Raw genomic sequence first — 19,780 nt, forward strand, 5'->3', positions numbered from 1 at the left:
CAATGCACACACACACACATCTAGTTAGCAAATGAGCCTAAACGTTGGTGCTTGAAACAACTACCCCTTGTGGTGGAGTGATAGTAGATGAGAAAATGTATCTCGCCAATGATTATCACATGCCAACAAACCTTTCTCCATCCCTCCTCTCTCAGGGCCAACATAGTGGTGCAGTGTGAGAACTGGTGGAACTTAGCAAAGCAGTTTGCCAGCCGCAGCCCTCCCTTGGACCTGCTGTCCAGCTCAGTACAAAGGACCCTGATGAAGGCCCTGGTTCTAGGGGGCTTCGCACACATGGACTCAGACACCAAGCAGCAATACTGGACCGAGGTAGGGAATCCTATAGAACCCCAAAGAACACAGAGCCTGCCTATTTCTAAAATGTATCTTATTAAAATGTGATTTTAAACCTAACCATACTGATAACCTTAAGCCTAACCTTACATTTAAATTAAGACCAAAAATACAAATTGTTTTCATGAATTTTTACAATCTGCCAATTTGGATTTTGTGTCCATGGTAACTCTTGGAAACCCTACCAAACAGTGCTCACCTTACTGCTGTCACCCACCCACCCAGTCAGCAACGATGGTATTAACTAATGATGTTTTAGGTACTGCTGTGTGCTTCCATCTTGTCAGTACGTACTTCATGTCCCACATCTCATCAATTGTTGCAGTAATGTATGACAGTGTGTTCATAGACCTCCAACAATCTGTTGTTAGCGCTATGTATCGTGTTTGAGAGCTCACGCTTGCAGAGCAATAATTGTAATATTTCTTCATCAGGGCCGTCAGTTTTTCCACATGGCATCTTGTATTCTGGTTCTAGATATGCCATTAAGGCAAGGTTCCCCAACTGGTGGCCCGCGGGACGAATTTGGCCCGCGGGTGGTTTCATTTGGCCCCCCATGTTTTCTTAGCCCGCAAATGTTTTATTTTTTTACATAGACTAAAAACACCAGCAAATCAGCTCCCAAGCGATTCTTTTTAAATTTTGGAATTCTGTTCAAAAGTATTCCCACACATAAGAGATATGTGATTGTATACAAATGTAAGCAAGGTTTGAAATTCATCTCTGTTTGGGCTTCTTGCGGTCAATTTGTAATTACAGTTAGTCGGAAATTTACATACACCTTAGCCAAATACATTTAAACTCAGTTTTGTGAAATGTCAGAATAATAGTAGTGATTTATTTCAACTTTTATTTCTTTCATCACATTCCCAGTGGGTCAGAAGTTTACATACACTCAATTAGTATTTGGTAGCATTGCCTTTAAATTGTTTAACTTGGGTCAAACGTTTCTGGTAGCCTTCCACAAGGTTCCTACAATAAGTTGGGTGAATTTTGGCCCATTCCTCCTGACAGAGCTGGCGTAACTAAGTCAGGTTTGTCGGCCTCCTTGCTCGCACACGCCTTTTCAGTTCTGCTCACAAATCTTCTATAGGATTGAGGTCAGGGCTTTGTGATGGCCACTCCAGTACCTTGACTTTGTTGTCCTTAAGCAATTTTGCCACAATTTTGGAAGTATGCTTGGGGTCATTGTCCATTTGGAAGACCTATTTGCAACCAAGCTTTAACTTCCTGACTGAGGTCTTAAGATGTTGCTTCAATATATTCACATAATTTTCCTACCTCACGATGCCATCTATTTTGTGAAGTGCACCAGTCCCTCCTGCAGTAAAGCACCCCCACAACATGATGTTGCCATCCCTGTGCTTCACGGTTGGGATGGTGTTCTTCGGCTTGCAAGCCTCCCCTTTCTCCTCCAAACATAACGATGGTCATTATGATCAAACAGTTCTATTTTTGTTTCATCAGACCAGAGGACATTTCTCCAAAAAGTACGATCTTTGTCCCCATGTGCAGTTGCAAACCGTAGTGTGGCTTGTTTATGGCGGTTTTGGAGCAGTGGCTTCTTCCTTGCTGAGCGGCCTTTCAGGTTATGTCGATATAGGACTTTACTGTGGATATAGATACTTTTGTACCTGTTTCCTCCAGCATCTTCACAGGGTCCTTTGCTGTTGTTCTGGGATTGATTTGCACTTTTCGCACCAAAGTAAGTTCATCTCTCGGAGACAGAATATGTCTCCTTCCTGAGCGGTATGAAGGCTGCATGGTCCCATGGTGTTTATACTTGCGTACTATTGTTTGTATAGATGAACATGGTACCTCCAGGTGTTTGGAAAATGCTCCGAAGGATGAACCATACTTGCCTTGACTGATTTTCTTTTGATTTTCCCATGATGTCAGGCACTGAGTTTGAAGGTAGGCCTTGAAATACATCCACAGGTACACCTCCAATTGACTCAAGGGATGTCAATTAGCCTATCAGAAGCTTCTAAAGACATAATTTTCTGGAATTTTCCAAGCTGTTTAAAGACACAGTCAACTTAGTGTATGTTGACTTCTGACCCATTGGAATTGTGATACAGTGAATTATAAGTGAAATAATCTGTCTGTAAACAATTGTTGGATAAATGACTTGTGTCATGCACAAAGTAGATGTCCTAACTGACTTGCAAAAACTATAGTTTGTTAACAAGAAATTTGTGGAGTGGTTGAAAAACGAGTTTTAATGACTCCAACATAAGTGTATGTGAACTTCCGACTTCAACTGTATGTTCTGGCCCCCTGACCATCCGCTCAATAAAAAATTGGCCCTCGGCTAAATCTAGTTGATGATCCCTCCATAATTGATGTTGATGATCCGTTGATGATCTGCCCATAATCGCACTTCTGACAGAAATGGTTTGGCTCTCACGGTGCTTCTTTCAGCATTGCACCTGTACTGCTGCTGTAGCTCAATTCTACTTCGCAAAGTTTGCATTTCATCACCTTCTCATTTAACTTCTCAAAGTACTGCCATACAGATCTTTGCAGCTGCCGCTTCCCTGTCTCACTCTCTTCCATTTTTACAACTGTTAACGACTATCTGTGGCAAATCATCATTTATTTCTTCTAAGCGTTACCAATCCCAAATTCATTTAAACGTCACACCCCTTCACTCTGAATCCCTGAATGGAACTAACTTGCGCACACACGCTTTTCCAAGGACCCAGAGAAATGGAGCTATAACTTAAAGCTCTCAAGTGTCATGTCCCTTCAGATTTCCTCTATATAGGCTCTCTTCCCCATAGACTTTAGTTGGTAACAAGTTGTGCGATCAAATGTCTTTTCCCTACTATGGTGATTCTATTTAACCACTCTCCCTATAGACCAGCAGTAACATACGGCGACGCCAAATGATTTAGCCAAAACCATTAGACCTCCCTAGAGTCTATGTTTGATAATGATCCTCATAATGATCTTGAAGGCCATTCTATAGTAATGCAAGACGACTCCAAAGCCATTAGTAGAGATCTATGAATGAGACGGCAGCTGTCTTGCCTTCCAGCTGCTGTGACTAGTGTGTACAGTACAGTAGCCCATTCAAGAAGAGGTGGGAATGAAAATAGCCTGCAGCTGATCTTTGTCTCTTCTTCTTTGGGGGTTTGGGCCAGGTTACTGTAAAGTACTTTGTGACAAATGTTGATTGATCACCTCTCTCTCCCTTCCTCCCTTCCTTTCTCTTCCTCCAGGTGCTGCACCCCCTCCAGCAGCGCTTCCTCAACCTGATCAATCAGGAGAACTTTCCTCAGATCTGTCAGGAGGAGAGTGTGAAGCGGGAGATCGTTGCCACCCTGGAGGCTCTATGTGGCATCGCCGAGGCAACGCAGATCGACAACGTGGCGTCTCTCTTCAGCTTCCTCATGGACTTCCTGTCCAGTTGCATCGGCCTGATGGAGGTGTACCGCAACACGCCCGAGACAATCAACCTCATCATTGAGGTGTTCGTGGAGGTCGCCCACAAACAGATCTGCTACCTTGGAGAGGTGAAGATAGCAAAAACACTTAATCGCTTTAATAATAACTACACACTTAGAATTACAAATCCCTACACTTGTATTATGTGTAGAGTAATGTAATCGGATATGGGGCTTCCACTGGAAAGAGTTAACAGCCACCTCTTCTCCCTCTCTGACCCCCAGTCTAAGTCTATGAAGCTGTACGAGGTGTGCCTGACGCTGCTGCAGGTCTACTCTAAGAACAACCTGGGCAGGAAGAGGGCTGATGTGGCTGCTGAGGAGGACCAGTACCAGGACCTGCTGCTCATCATGGAGCTGCTCACCAACCTGCTCTCTAAGGAGTTCATTGACTTCTCAGACACAGGTGTGGACGGTGGGTGTGTGTACATCTCCACCATCCCCAATGACATTAGTCTGCATTTATGTATGATACTTTAAGTTCCTAGTTAGTTTTCAATACTTATCAAATTTTATTGATCACATACACATATTTAGCAGATGTTATTGAGGGTGTTTGCGGGTGTTCCTAGCTCTTAGGCAGTGCAGTAATATCTTACAATACACACAAATCTAAAAGTAAAATAATGGAATTAAGAAATGTATAAATTAGGACAGGCAATGTTGAAGTGGCATTGACTAAATACATTATATCCAAATGAGATGAGTAAAGCAGTATGTAAACATTAAAGTGACTAGTGTTCCATTATTAAAGTGGCCAATGATTATAAGTTCATAGAGCAGCAGCCTCTAAGGTGCAGGGCTGAGTAACCAACCGGGTGGTAGCCGGCTAGTGGTGGCTATTTAACAGTCTGATGGCTGTTTTTCAGTCTCTCAGTCCCAGCTTTGATGCACCTGTACTGACCTCGCCTTCTGGATGTTAGCGGGGTAAATAGGCCGTGTCTCAGGTGGTTGTTGTCCTTGATGATCTTTTTGGCCTTCCTGTAGGTGTCCTGGAGGGCAGGCAGTGTGCCTCCGGTGATGCGGTGGGCAGACCGCACCACCCTCTGGAGAGCCCTGCGGTTGTGGGCGGCACAGTTGCAAATACCAGGCGGTGATGCAGCCCAACAGGATGCTCTCAATTGTGCATCTGCAAAAGTTTCTGAGGGTCTTAGTGGCTAAGCCGTAGGCACTGTTGCGTCTTCTTCACCACATTGTCTGTGTGGGTGGACCATTTCAGATTGTCAGTGACGTATACACCGAGGAACTTGAAGCTTTCCACCTTCTCCACTGCGGTCCTGTCGATGTTTATAGGGATGTGCTCACGCTGCTTTTTCCTGAAGTCCACGATCAGCTCCTTTGTTTTGACATTGAGGGAGAGGTTGTTTTCCTGGCACCACTCTGCCTCCCTGTAGGCTGTCTCGCCATTGTTGGTAATCAGACGTACTACTGTTGTCGTCTGCAAACTTGATGATTTGAGTTGGAGGTGTGTGTGGCCACGCAGTCAAGAGTGAACAGGGAGTACAGAAGGGGGCTGAGCACACACCCTTGTCGGGCCCGTGTTGAGGATAAGTGAAGTGGAGGTGTTGTTTCCTACATTCACCACCAGGGGGGCGGCCCATCAGGAAGTCCAGGACCCAGTTGCATAGGGTGGATTTCAGCCCCTGAGCTTGATGATGAGCTTGGTGGGTACTATGGTGTTGAAGGCTGAGCTATAGTCAACTTACAGAATCCTCTGGTTTGTGTGTGTGTTGATGGTGGAACAGATGAGGTTTTCCGGGGGCAGGAGCAGGGTTCGGGAGCGGCAGGTCGGTCGGTGTCAGCTGCAGACGTAGTTCTGTTTGGAGTCAACATTATTCTGCCTCTCATGTCTCAGGACCTACTCAAGGTAAGACCCAGGGCCCATTCTCAATTGTTAAACAATGCTTCTTCCTTCCTCGAAGTAATCACTGATGTACATTGTCACTGTACTACAAAATGTTGTTAAACTGGTTTGTCTGTGTTTTCAGTTCCCGTCTCTGTGTAACCAGTATTACAAGCTTATCACGTTCATCTGTGAGATCTTCCCTGAGAAGATCCCCCAGTTACCAGAGGAGCTGTTTAAGAGTCTCATGTACTCCCTAGAGCTGGGCATGACATCCATGAGTTCAGAGGTCAGCCAGCTGTGTCTGGAGGCTCTGTCTCCCCTGGCCGAGCAGTGTGCCAAGACCCAGGAGAAAGACACGCCCCTCTTCATCGCCACACGCCACTTCCTCAAGGTGAGACACCCCCTCCTGGGATTTCCTCCTAACTACAAGGTCTACTTCATTCCATTATACTCAAAAAGAGGAAATGTTTTGTATGGAAAATCTCTCCCTCTCCAGTTGGTGTTTGACATGCTGGTACTGCAGAAACACAACACAGAGATCACAGTGGCAGCGGGAGAAGCTCTCTATACACTAGTGTGCCTGCATCAAGTGAGTATCCTTTGTTTTTAAACTTCTTGCACACATCTATCTCGTTATTTTTATTGGCTCTGGTGATCTGGACGTTGTACCTCCTGTCGGCCTCATATGATTATGTAATTCCCTATTCTCTCTCCAGGCGGAGTACCAGGAGCTGGTGGAGTCTCTGCTCGCCACCCAGCGAGACGCCGTCATCTACCAGAGACTGGCCGACGCCTTCAACAAGCTGACAGCCAGCAGCACGCCGCCCAGCATGGACCGCAAGCAGAAGGTGGCCTTCCTCAAGAGTCTGGAGGAGTTTGTGTCCAATGTAGGGGGGCTACTTTGTGTCAAATAACTATTAGCTCCCCTCCCTCCTAGTCCCTCTATATCCAACCCGCTCACAGATCTACCTACCTACCTTGACCACATCTGACCAAGCCAAACCATTGAGAAGACAGACAGACTGAGCTGATGAGCTGCACTGTTAGACTGTGTGGAAAAAAATAGGTGAGGTTGAGACACTGATGGGAGCTGTGGTGTGGACTGGACTAGGGTGTGGTTTGGGCAGGTTCACACCCGCTCCTCCCCCTAACCTCTCCTTTTTCCTCAAAGGCCCCCAGCACAAATGTACAGTGGCTTCGGGGATTACGATTTGGTGGTGGGGGGGTCAGAGAGGGATGGACTTGCCCGCTGTACCCCTCTGTCCCATCATCCAATCATTGTTTACGTTTGCCAGTGGGAGGGTTGGGATGAACACAGGAGGGGGGGCCAATCTGTTCTGAGAACGCTATGCCCCTCCCTTTCTCCCCATGCCCATACCCTCTCTCCCCTCCCAGAGTGCCTTGGTTTTCTTGTTTGTGTCGTGTGTCGACTCCAGTGTGTCTGTGTGGCCAAGCTGAGAGGTGTCTTACAGCAACAACTGTGCCTGTCACACACACCAAAAACCCAGTGGAAGCACACACACACACACACACATCTCCATGACCACGAGAGGCTAGATCCCACCACCTTCAGGTTGCTGAACCTGTTAACTGGAGGGCCGATGACAAAAAATGATTCACTTCGTCCTCATCAAGTGTGTATATATGTTTTCCAAAAAAAGTGGGGGAAATTTTAAAACAATGACTGAAAGGTTTTTATAAGATGGCAGAGGAGCTGAATTTTTATGGTTATGATCACTTGAAGAAAAAGGGGGCAAGTTTGAAAACTTTGGATTTTGATTTCTTTATTGTTCTAGATTGTAATTTTATTCTATGCCACACTTTTGTCTCAGTCCTGACTGCCCACAGCCGATATCCAGAAAATTGGAGGCCTTAGGAAGTTTGGGCCCCTGACGTTTAGCAATCTTCTCTCTAGTTATATTTTTCTATGTCACAGCCACTATCTCCATTTCAAAACACACTGAATGGAAGCAATAACAAACCAAAAAAGGAACAGAGCCACTTGTTGTAACCATGGCATTTGAGGTGGACTCACTGCCCTTCCTCTGTTTAGACCACTACCCTGGTTATTTTTGGAATGCCTGACTGAATTGTATTGAAATGTAAAAGTGTACATAAACTTATTATATAAAATATGGAGCTGTTTTTCTTCTTCTGTATAAAAACAAATGTATATCTCAATGTCCTGTTCTACAGAATATGCAAACAAGTTCCACATCCAGTTTTGATCATTCTTGTAAACATAAAACCCAAAAGTGCTTTCAATATCTCTGAAATAAAAATAGTTGAAATTTAGAAATGATTTTCAGAAAATGACATTTACTGAAGTAAATGTGGTGTGCTTGCTAGTGTTGAAGTGTTTATGGTTGTGAAATGGTAGGAATGAAGCTTGCATTCTGCCATTGAAATGAATGGGGATACAACACGCTTTCTAGTTTGAAGTAGGAATGGTAAAACACCTGTGAAGCCATTAAGTTGAGTCAGTCTGCACATGTGAACATTGGTGGTCTTTGTAGCTGAAATGCTTCAGAACAGTCAATGGTGTATACAAATGTAGCCTTTGAAGTCTGGAGCTTCTATGCTAATTTGAAAGTTATAGTTCAATAATGGAATCAAATCTTTTGACAAGCAATGCAAGTTGTTAGTTTTATACATGTCAAAGTTGGTTTGGAGTTTGTACCTTAACAGTTCAACACAAGTGGTGAATCCAAATACTTATGTAGCTTTATACAAAAAAAAATGTAAGCTGTATACAAGCACACCATTCCAGACCAGTCTGCATGTTTTATAGTTTAAATGGCATTTCCATCTTCCAACAGACTAGTGATGACCAGAGTTTTCCCCATTAAAGTATATGGCCCCTGAAATGCATTGGGATTTCTAATATGGTTATAATGTGAAAAGTATAAGTAGTATCCCAAAAATGTTTTACAAGCACACTGACAATCATCAGTACCAGTGCCCGTCTGCACGTGTTAAAGGTGTAGTTCACGATTTTAAAACGATGTTAGATGGTTCCTCACCCTGAAAGTAGTCTATGGGCCAGGAGAAACCATAATCCATTGTTCAGTTTTCTTTAAACAGCCACCACAAACTTCAGCTAACTTTAGCCACCACAACACAAGCTAGTTTTTTTTAAAGTCTCCATATCACCTTAAGTAACATCAAACCAAATACGGAGTTTGTTTGAATAGATTTTCAGTGATTTGAACATTATCACTTCCATTGATTGTTAGCAGGTGGTGGCTAATGTTAGCTTTAGTTTGTAGTGGCTGTTTAAAGATAACTGAACCATGGATTACAGTTTCTCAGGGGGAGGGACCATCTAACATCAAGTTGTAAAATAGAGAACTACTCATTTAATGTGAAAGTTATTTATTGTTACATGGAAAAAAATCGGACCTCCCTGAAATTAAAACGTATGGCCCTCCCTTCAGCAAAATATATTTAACCTAATCCTCCCTGAACTCTTAAGTGACCTTCCCCTATATATTAAACAATTATTAAGTGGATAGAGAACATGCCTACCATTTATCCTCACTTCTTGGACAGACCAGAGCCTTATGAAGTTTTAGAAACTCTTCATCCTGAAAAACATTACATGGCAACGCAGGAATTTTGATAGCGCTGTGGGCCAGAAGGTTCTTGGTTCCCAGACCACAATGGACAGACGAGTAAGGGGGGGAAAATGCTTAACATTTCATGCAATTCTAGTCATTTTACACTTTAATACCACACAAATTACAGGCTAAGAATCAACATGGATATGCCTGTGTTCATCTTATCTCCAAGACCAAATCAGTGTGTCTTGTTTGCAACGAAACTGTCCCTGTATTGCAAATAATTAATTCTAACATGGAACCCAAACCGGCTGCTCCATCGTGCATACATTTATTTTGTCCCCCTACACCAAACACGATCACGACACGTAGGTTAAAATATCAAAACAAACTCTGAACCAATTACATTAATTTGGGGATAGGTCGAAAAGCATTAAACATGTATGGCAATTTAGCTAGCTTGCTGTTGCTAGCTAATTTGTCCTAGGATATAAACATTGAGTTGTTATTTTACCTGAAATGCACAAGGTCCTCTGCTCCGACAATTAATCCACACATAAAACGGTCAACCGAATCGTTTCTAGTCATCTATCCTCCTTCAAGGCTTTTTCATCTTTGAACTTACAGTGGGGCAAAAAAGTATTTAGTCAGCCACCAATTGTGCAAGTTCTCCCACTTAAAAAGAGAGAGGCCTGTAATTTTCATCATAGGTACACTTCAACTATGACAGACAAAATGAGAGAGAAAAATCCAGAAAATCACATTGTAGGGATTTTTAATGACTTTATTTGCAAATTATGGTGGAAAATAAGTATTTGGTCACCTACAAACAAGCAAGATTTCTGGCTCTCACAGACCTGTAACAACTTCTTTGAGAGGCTCCTCTGTCCTCCACTCGTTACCTGTATTAATGGCACCTGTTTGAACTTGTTATCAGTATAAAATACACCTGTCCACAACCTCAAACAGTCACACTCCAAACTCCACTATGGCCAAGACCAAAGAGCTGTCAAAGGACACCAGAAACAAAATTGTAGAACTGCACCAGGCTGGGAAGACTGAATCTGTAAAAGGTAAGCAGCTTGGTTTGAAGAAATCAACTGTGGGAGCAATTATTAGGAAATGGAAGACATACAAGACCACTGATAATCTCCCTCGATCTGGGGCTCCATGCAATATCTCACCCCGTGGGGTCAAAATGATCACAAGAACGGTGAGCAAAAATCCCAGAACCACACGGGGGGACCTAGTGAATGACCTGCAGAGAGCTGGGACCAAAGTAACAATGCCTACCATCAGTAAAACACTACGCCGCCAGGGACTCAAATCCTGCAGTGCCAGACGTGTCCCCCTGCTTAAGCCAGGACATGTCCAGGCCCGTCTGAAGTTTGCTAGAGAGCATTTGGATGATCCAGAAGAAGATTGGGAGAATGTTATATGGTCAGATGAAACCGAAATATACATTTTGGGTAAAAACTCAACTCGTCGTGTTTGGAGGACAAAGAATGCTGAGTTGCATCCAAAGAACACCATACCTACTGTGAAGCATGGGGGTGGAAACATCATGCTTTGGGGCTGTTTTTCTGCAAAGGGACCAGGACGACTGATCTGTGTAAAGGAAAGAATGAATGGGGCCATGTATCGTGAGATTTTGAGTGAAAACCACCTTCCATCAGCAAGGGCATTGAAGATGAAACGTGGCTGGGTCTTTCAGCATGACAATGATCCCAAACACACCGCCCGGGCAACGAAGGAGTGGCTTCGTAAGAAGCATTTCAAGGTCCTGGAGTGGCCTAACCAGTCTCCAGATCTCAACCCCATAGAAAATCTTTGGAGGGAGTTGAAAGTCCGTGTTGCTCAGCAACAGCCCCAAAACATCACTGCTCTAGAGGAGATCTGCATGGAGGAATGGGCCAAAATACCAGCAACAGTGTGTGAAAACCTTGTGAAGACTTACAGAAAATGTTTGACCTCTGTAATTGGGTATACAACAAAGTATTGAGATAAACTTGTTATTGATCAAATACTTATTTTCCACCATAATTTGCAAATAAATTCATTAAAAATCCTACAATGTGATTTTCTGGATTTTTTTTCTCATTTTGTCTGTCATAGTTGAAGTGTACCTATGATGAAAATTACAGGCCTCTCATCTTTTTAAGTGGGAGAACTTGCACAATTGGTGGCTGACTAAATACTTTTTTGCCCCACTGTATATGGTGATTGGCATCTAAACTTTCATTGTATTACCACAACGACCAGCAACAAAGTTTGTATTTCAATCACCCACGTGGGTATAACCAATGAGGAGATGGCACGTCGGTACCTGCTTCTATAAACCAATAAGGAGATGGGAGAGGCAGGACTTGCAGCGCGATCTGCGTCAGAAATAGGAATGACTTCTATATTAGCCCTTGGCAACGCAGACGCTCGCGAGCAGTGTGGTGCAATAATTCAATAACATAGATTCCTAAATGTATTTTGTGACGCGAGCGGTGTAGTCAGGGAGTCTAATACAACGAAAACTAAAAGTTACCCAAATCAATTTGGTCCAATCAACGTAAGCTTAATATGTGGCTGTCCATGGTTCTGATTTATGTGTTTGCGTTCGTGCAAGTAGAAAAACATATTGACTCAACCTACTTGTATAGAAACGCCAATGCCATCCTCTTCTCTTTCATGCTCGCTGGCTTCCCTTACCATATTATGCTTGCGCGCATCAACGAGCACTGCAAGTCCCGTCACACCCATCTCATAGGATTTTAGGAGCATATACCACGTGGGTGATTGAAAGATGAACTGTGGTCCACACTCCAGTCCAGTTGGTTGTAATGTGCCTTAAAGTTGGTTGCCAACTGACATATAAAGTCCACAGAAGACTACTACTACAACTACAGATATTATATGTAGCACATGCCATGATGAAGCAAAGGGTCAGTCAAACAGACTCTTGTGTATTTTTTATATATATATATATTTTTCTACCTCTTTTTCTCCCCAATTTTGTGATATCCTATTGGTAGTTACAGTCTTGTCCCATCACTGCAACTCCTGTATGGACTCGGGAGAGGCATCCTCCAAAACATGATCCTGCCAATGCCACACTGCTTCTTGACACACTGCTCGCTAAACCCGGAAGCCAGTAATGAGAGATTGGAAACCCTAATTGGTCTACATGGACAAGTTCTTGCCTGGTTTAGATCTTATCTGTCGGAAAGATATATTTCGTCTTTGTGGACAGTTCAGTTTTAGGACCGCTATTGTTTTCACTATATGTGCTACCTCTTGGTGACGTCATTCGGAAACAGAACTTTCACCGCTATGTGGACGACACACAGCTGTACATTTTGATTAAACATGGTGAAGCCTTAAAACTTGATTACACACAGGTGGATTGTATTTATCATCATTAGTCATTTAGGTCAACATTGGATCATTCAGAGATCCTCACTGAACTTCTGGAGAGAGTTTGCTGCACTGAAAGTAAAGGGGCTGAATAATTTTGCACGCTCAATTTTTCAGTTTTTGATTTGTTAAAAAAGTTTGAAATATCCAATAAATGTCGTTCCACTTCATGATTGTGTCCCACTTGTTGTTGATTCTTCACAAAAAAATACAGTTGTATATATTTATGTTTGAAGCCTGAAATGTGGCAAAAGGTCGCAAAGTTCAAGGGGGCCGAATACTTTCGCAAGGCACTGTAGGTGTCTGGTTAGACTGTAAAATCTCCTTCCAGACTCACATTAAACAACTCCAATCCAAAAATAAATCTAGAATTGGCTTCCTATTTCGCAACAAAGCCTCCTTTCCTCATGCTGCCAAACATACCCTTGTAAAACTGACTATCCTACCGATCCTTGACTACGGCAATGTCAATTACAAAATAGCCTCCAACACTCTACTCAGCAAACTGGATGTAGTCTATCACACTGCCACCCGTTTTGTCACCAAAACCCCATAAACCACCCACCACTGCTACCTGTATGCTCTCGTTGGTTGGCCCTCACTACATATTCGTCGCCAAATCCACTGGCCCCAGGTCATCTATAAGTCTTTGCTAGGTAAAGCCCCGGTTCTCTGCTGCCATTGACTGGAACGAATTGCAAAAATCACTGAAGCTGGAGTCTTATATCTCCCTCTGTAACTTTAATCATCAGCTGTCAGAGCACCTTACCGATCACTGTACCTGTACAAAGCCAATCTGTAAATAGCACACCCAACTACCTCCTCCCCATATTGTTATTTATCCTCTTGCTCTTTTGCAACCCAGTATCTTCACTTGCACATCATCATCTGCACATCTACCACTCCAGTGTTAATGCTAAATTGTAAATATTTTGCCTCTATGGCCTATTTATTGCCATAACTCCCTACTCTTTCTACATTTGCACACACTGTACATAGATTTTTCTGTGTCATTGACTGTATGTCAAAAATCAGTTAACCACCTAACTGAGGAACTCAATTTAACCTTGCGCAATATCCTAGATGCAGTTGCACCCCTAAAAACTAAAAACATTTCTCATAAGAAACTAGCTCCCTGGTACACAGAAAATACCCGAGCACTGAAGCAAGCTTCCAGAAAATTGGAAAGGAAATGGCGCCACACCAAACTGGAAGTCTTCCGACTAGCTTGGAAAGACAGTACCGTGCAGTACCGAAGAGCCCTTACTGCTGCTCGATCATCCTATTTTTCTAACTTAATTGAGGAAAATAAGAACAATCCGAAATTCCTTTTTGATACTGTCGCAAAGCTAACTAAAAAGCAACATTCCCCAAGAGAGGATGGCTTTCACTTTAGCAGTGATAAATTCATGAACTTCTTTGAGGAAAAGATCATGATTATTAGAAAGCAAATTACGGACTCCTCTTTAAATCTGCGTATTCCTTCAAAGCTCAGTTGTCCTGAGTCTGCACAACTCTGCCAGGACCTAGGATCAAGAGAGACGCTCAAGTGTTTTAGTACTATATCTCTTGACACAATGATGAAAATAATCATGGCCTCTAAACCTTCAAGCTGCATACTGGACCCTATTCCAACTAAACTACTGAAAGAGCTGCTTCCTGTCCTTGGCCCTCCTATGTTGAACATAATAAACGGCTCTCTATCCACCGGATGTGTACCAAACTCACTAAAAGTGGCAGTAATAAAGCCTCTCTTGAAAAAGCCAAACCTTGACCCAGAAAATATAAAAAACTATCGGCCTATGTCGAATCTTCCATTCCTCTCAAAAATTTTAGAAAAGGCTGTTGCGCAGCAACTCACTGCCTTCCTGAAGACAAACAATGTATACGAAATGCTTCAGTGTGGTTTTAGACCCCATCATAGCACTGAGACTGCACTTGTGAAGGTGGTAAATTACCTTTTAATGGCATCAGACCGAGGCTCTGCATCTGTCCTCGTGCTCCTAGATCTTAGTGCTGCTTTTGATACCATCGATCACCACATTCTTTTGGAGAGATTGGAAACCCAAATTGGTCTACACGGACAAGTTCTGGCCTGGTTTAGATCTTATCTGTCGGAAAGATATCAGTTTGTCTCTGTGAATGGTTTGTCCTCTGACAAATGAACTGTACATTTCGGTGTTCCTCAAGGTTCCGTTTTAGGACCACTATTGTTTTGACTATATATTTTACCTCTTGGGGATGTCATTCGAAAACATAATGTTAACTTTCACTGCTATGCGGATGACACACAGCTGTACATTTCAATGAAACATGGTGAAGCCCCAAAATTGCCCTCTCTAGAAGCATGTGTTTCAGACATAAGGAAGTGGATTGCTGCAAACTTTCTACTTTTAAACTCGGACAAAACAGAGATGCTTGTTCTAGGTCCCAAGAAACAAAGAGATCTTCTGTTGAATCTGACAATTAATCTTAATGGTTGTACAGTCGTCTCAAATAAAACTGTGAAGGACCTCGGCGTTACTCTGGACCCTGATCTCTCTTTTGAAGAACATATCAAGACCATTTCAAGGACAGCTTTTTTCCATCTACGTAACATTGCAAAAATCAGATACTTTCTGTCCAAAAATGATGCAGAAAAATAAATCCATGCTTTTGTCACTTCTAGGTTAGACTACTGCAATGCTCTACTTTCCGGCTACCCGGATAAAGCACTAAATAAACTTCAGTTAGTGCTAAATACGGCTGCTAGAATCCTGACTAGAACCAAGAAATTTTATCATATTACTCCAGTGCTAGCCTCCCTACACTGGCTTCCTGTCAAAGCAAGGGCTGATTTCAAGGTTTTACTGCTAACCTACAAAGCATTACATGGGCTTGCTCCTACCTATCTCTCTGATTTGGTCCTGCCGTACATACCTGCACGTACGCTACGGTCACAAGACGCAGGCCTCCTGGAATTGTCCCTAGAAGTTCTAAGCAAACAGCTGGAGCCAGGGCTTTCTCCTATAGAGCTCAATTTTTATGGAACGGTCTGCCTACCCATGTCAGAGACGCAAACTCGGTCTCAACCATTAAGTCTTTACTGAAGACTCATCTCTTCAGTGGGTCATATGATTGAGTGTAGTCTGGCCCAGGAGTGGGAAGGTGAACGGAAAGGCTCTGGAGCAACGGACCGCCCTTGCTGTCTCCGCCTGGCCGGTTCCCCTCTTTCCACTGGGATTCTCTGCCTCTAACCCTATTACAGGGGCTGAGTCACTGGCTTACTGGGGCTCTCTCATACCGTCCCTGGGAGGGGTGCTTCACCTGAGTGGGTTGAGTCACTGATGTGATCGTCTTGTCTGGGTTGGTGCCCCCCCCCCTTGGGTTGTGCCGTGGCGGAAATCTTTGTGGGCTATACTCAGCCTTGTCTCAGGATGGTAAGTTGGTGGTTGAAGATATCCCTCTAATGGTGTGGGGGCTTTGGCAAAGTGGGTGGGGTTATATCCTTCCTGTTTGGCCCTGTCCGGGGGTGTCCTCGGATGGGGCCACAGTGTCTCCTGACCCCTCCTGTCTCAGCCTCCAGTATTTATGCTGCAGTAGTTTATGTGTCGGGGGGCTAGGGTCAGTTTGTTATATCTGGAGTACTTCTCCTGTCCTATTCAGTGTCCTGTGTGAATTTAAGTGTGCTTTCTCTAATTCTCTCTTTCTCTCTTTCTTTCTCTCTCTCAGAGGACCTGAGCCCTAGGACCATGCCTCAGGACTACCTGACATGATGACTCCTTGCTGTCCCCAGTCCACACTGTTTTGCTTTATCTTGGCCAGGTAGCAAATGTAAATGAGAACTTGTTCTCAACTGGCCTACCTGGTTAAATAAAGGTGAAATAAATAAAATAGGAGGGGTGCGTCACTTGAGTGGGTTGAGTCAGATGTGATCTTCCTGTCTGGTTTTGTGCCCCCTTGGTGGAGGGGATCTTGTGTGGTGGAGGGGATCTTTCGTGGGCTATTCTCAGCCTTGTCCCAGGGTAGTAAGTTGATGGTCTGTTGATATCCCTCTAGTGTTGTTGGGGCTGTGCTTTGGCAAAATAGGTCAGTCTGTTATATCTGGTGTATTTCTCCTGTGTTATCTGTTGTCCTGTGTGAATTTAAGAATGTTCCCTCTAATTCTCTCTCTCTTCCTCTCTACCCCCCTCCCCCAGAGGACCTGAGCCCTAGGACCATGCCTCAGGACTACCTGGCCTGATGACTCCTTGCTGTCCCCTGTCCACCTGGTTGTGCTGCTGCTCCAGTTTCAAATGTTCTGCCTGCGGCTATGGAACCCTGACCTGTTCACCGGACGTGCTACCTTGTCCCGGACCTGCTGTTTTCGACCCTCGCTCTCTCTCTCTCTTTCTCTCTATCGCACTTGCTGTCTCGACCTCTGAATGCTCGGCTATGAAAAGCCAACTGACATTTACTCCTGAGTTACTGACCTGTTGCACCCTCTACAACCCTGCTGGTCATCTATGAACGTTTGAACATCTTGAAGAACAATCTGGCCTTAATGCATGTACTCTTATAATCTACCTGGCATAGCCAGAAGAGGACTGGTCACCCCTCAGAGCCTGGTTCCTCTCTAGGTTTCTTCCTAGGTTCCTGCTTTTCTAGAGAGTTTTTTCTAGCCACCGTGCTTCATTGCTTGCGGTTTGGGGTTTTAGGCTGGGTTTCTGTATAGCACTTTGTGACATCTGCTGATGTAAAAAGGGCTTTATAAATACATTTGATTGATTGATATTGTTGATAATTTTAACTTGTCTTAAAGCTTTTATGATAGGCCTAGTAGGAGGATAGGTTATTGGTCATTTCGTTTTAAACCTCACATGGAGGGTCAAGGTTTTTCAGCCCCGCACAAAACATTTATTTCCTAATAAGCTCAAACTTTATTACAGTTGTCATTCAATGTTTCTATCGGCTATTAATGTTATTTGTTCTAGCTTATTATTAGTTCCCTGGCTACCTTATGTTTTTAGGCTATTCAAACAATGTTTGAGAGGGATTCTTTATTCATTGTTTTATCAGGAGAAAACCATGCATAAAACGATGAACGTGGATAGCCCAAAGTCATACAAAGCCTATCAAATGGCGAGAGAAGGGAATATAGCTTGTTTTTTTATAACCACTAGACACAATATAGTTAGGAATAGGTTTAGGCTATGAGGCCCATGCATCCGCTCTCGACTACATTCCTCTCTTGCGTTCTGTATATAACATATTGAAATAAGCTATCGGGAATAGGAAAATTACTCGAGTGCTGCCCTGCTGTGCACTGCTGACTCTGTTTTTTACTGTGCTGCGCCAGTAAAGATCAAATAGGCTAAACCATCATCTATCACATCACTATGTCGTCACCATCGACAATGGCTGTCAATCATCGTCGATAGACGATACTATCGTAATATCGCCAACCCTACTGGTAAGGCTTTCCGGATTATAGAACGAGCCTCACCAAGGTCGCCTAGACTGTCAAGTACCTGGCCAAGGGCAAGGTGCTGCTCTGCACTGGTGAACCTCACATAGCTGTGCACTTTGGCTTGTGTCCTTCTCCACACCTGAAACATTACACATTGTATTCATACATATTAATGGTTCTCTGCAGCTTTTTGATCTAATCCGTCCTGCTCCACCGCTCTCCCTCATCTGGAACCATTATGGTTCAGACACACTTATGGGTCTGAATATATGCAGCTTCCTCCCTAACCACAAGCTGGCTGATACTGCAACCCTTTGTTTATAAATGTCCTTACTGTCTGGTGATGTGACATTCATCCATCCCACAGAACGGACTTGACTGATGTCTGTCGCAAGGAAGGCCAACATGTTGGGCAATGTCCATTGCCTGTCAGACTTCCAACGTTTCATTTTGGGGACCATGATAACAAAGACTCGGGGGATGGTTTTTAATGATTTCTTGTCCCTTATGACAGAATTCTGAAGTGAATAATGGTATTCATGTATGCTTGACCTCAGTGTAAATAATATTTCATATACACACACAGAAAATACAAACTTATGAGAGCCTGGAAACATGCTTAGATGATCATGAAATATAATTCCATTCACCAGCAGGTGGCAGTGTGTGTCGAGAGTTATACTACTGTTCAAAAGCTGCTGCTGCTGCTGCTAGGTACACGGTGTTGTGTTATACAGCCAACCATACATTTTCATACAGCTTTCCATGGATGTTTTATATGTTCTTGTCGTTGGAGCTGAGCTCGTCAGCTTTTGTCTGTTCTCTCTCCAGGCTCTGGTTGCTGCTCTGCGCATCCCTATCCTTCTCCAGCAGGGGAACACAGGTGCACCCCACGGCCACAGATACGTAGCTCTCTGTGTATGAGTGGCGCCCCCCAACGCAGGAACCTGTGCGTCGCAGGATGACGGAGGGCATGTACACGGGGGTGCTGCGGTACTGGTCGCTCTCCTGACCAAACGGTCCTATCAGACAGCCTTTACACAAGCAATATGCCTCGGGTATGAACCTGGGATACCTGGCGGGGTCGTGGGAGATCCTGTTGAAGGGGAACCATATATAATTATATTGACCCATTCATAATTACTGTGGCCCACGATATTTAGACCCAGGTATTCCTACCTGTATGCCCAGGGAGACAGGCTGAGAAGGTTGACGGGAATCCGAGACTTCCTGTCGGGGACAGGGCGTCCGCCTGATGGGCAGGTGAGATTCTTCCGCTCCAATGGTGCAAGCTGCAGAGTGTGGTGGAACGCACTCAGGACGCCCACCGAAAGCCGCCCAAACATCTGCTCGAGGATTTCTTCCGGTAAATCCAAACACTGTCGGCCCCGGGTGGACTTCTTGGACACCTTGGCTACCGATGCCACATCGCATAACAGCACCAGAAGCAAACACACGAAAGATACTCGACCAAACATCGTTGCGCACTTCTGTTGGACACGAAATTGTAAACTTTTACTGCAAAGAGAGAAAAAAATGTATTGTCGGGCTATACAGCATTGGTTTAGAACCCCTTATATAGTTTTTGACGTCTGCGAAAACTTCCGTCTGTTTTCGGGTCCTCCCATGTAATTCTTGTTGCGCAGATGGAAACATTGCACTGCGCTCTGAGTCACTCGAATGGTTGCCGAACTGCAGGTACTCATCCAGCTATTTCCCACTCTGAAATATTTTC

At 43.9% G+C, this 19,780-nt stretch overlaps 2 protein-coding genes across 2 annotated transcripts in view; one reads left to right on the forward strand and one right to left on the reverse strand.

Annotated features, from left to right (window-relative positions):
• Window positions 1–7,951, forward strand: part of LOC139380727 (exportin-4) — a 57,790-nt gene extending 49,839 nt beyond the window's left edge. The window contains exons 16-22 of the mRNA XM_071123702.1: window positions 156–330; window positions 3,582–3,875; window positions 4,032–4,221; window positions 5,552–5,673; window positions 5,795–6,043; window positions 6,149–6,241; window positions 6,369–7,951. Coding sequence (XP_070979803.1) covers window positions 156–330; window positions 3,582–3,875; window positions 4,032–4,221; window positions 5,552–5,673; window positions 5,795–6,043; window positions 6,149–6,241; window positions 6,369–6,566 — 1,321 coding nt within the window. The 3' untranslated portion in view covers window positions 6,567–7,951. The remainder of the gene's footprint in view (window positions 1–155; window positions 331–3,581; window positions 3,876–4,031; window positions 4,222–5,551; window positions 5,674–5,794; window positions 6,044–6,148; window positions 6,242–6,368) is intronic.
• A 10,567-nt stretch (window positions 7,952–18,518) lies between these two features.
• LOC139380268 (interleukin 17d) lies at window positions 18,519–19,714 on the reverse strand. The gene is made up of 2 exons (XM_071122817.1): window positions 19,225–19,714; window positions 18,519–19,141 (listed from the first exon to the last, which is right to left on the reverse strand). Exons 1-2 carry the CDS (start codon window positions 19,521–19,523, stop codon window positions 18,820–18,822), a joined length of 621 nt encoding a protein of 206 aa, XP_070978918.1. The 5' UTR covers window positions 19,524–19,714; the 3' UTR covers window positions 18,519–18,819.
• Window positions 19,715–19,780: the final 66 nt, after the last annotated feature.

The sequence above is a fragment of the Oncorhynchus clarkii genome, chromosome 22 (genome assembly GCF_045791955.1).
Source record: "Oncorhynchus clarkii lewisi isolate Uvic-CL-2024 chromosome 22, UVic_Ocla_1.0, whole genome shotgun sequence".
Taxonomy (NCBI): domain Eukaryota; kingdom Metazoa; phylum Chordata; class Actinopteri; order Salmoniformes; family Salmonidae; genus Oncorhynchus; species Oncorhynchus clarkii.

Coding starts and splice junctions, on each gene's coding strand:
- LOC139380268 (XM_071122817.1), bottom strand. CDS start 19,523: ATGTTTGGTCGAGTATCTTTCGTGTGTTTGCTTCTGGTGCTGTTATGC. Junction 19,142..19,224: donor CTGTCTCCCTGGGCATACAG/GTAGGAATACCT, acceptor CCCCTTCAACAG/GATCTCCCACGACCCCGCCA.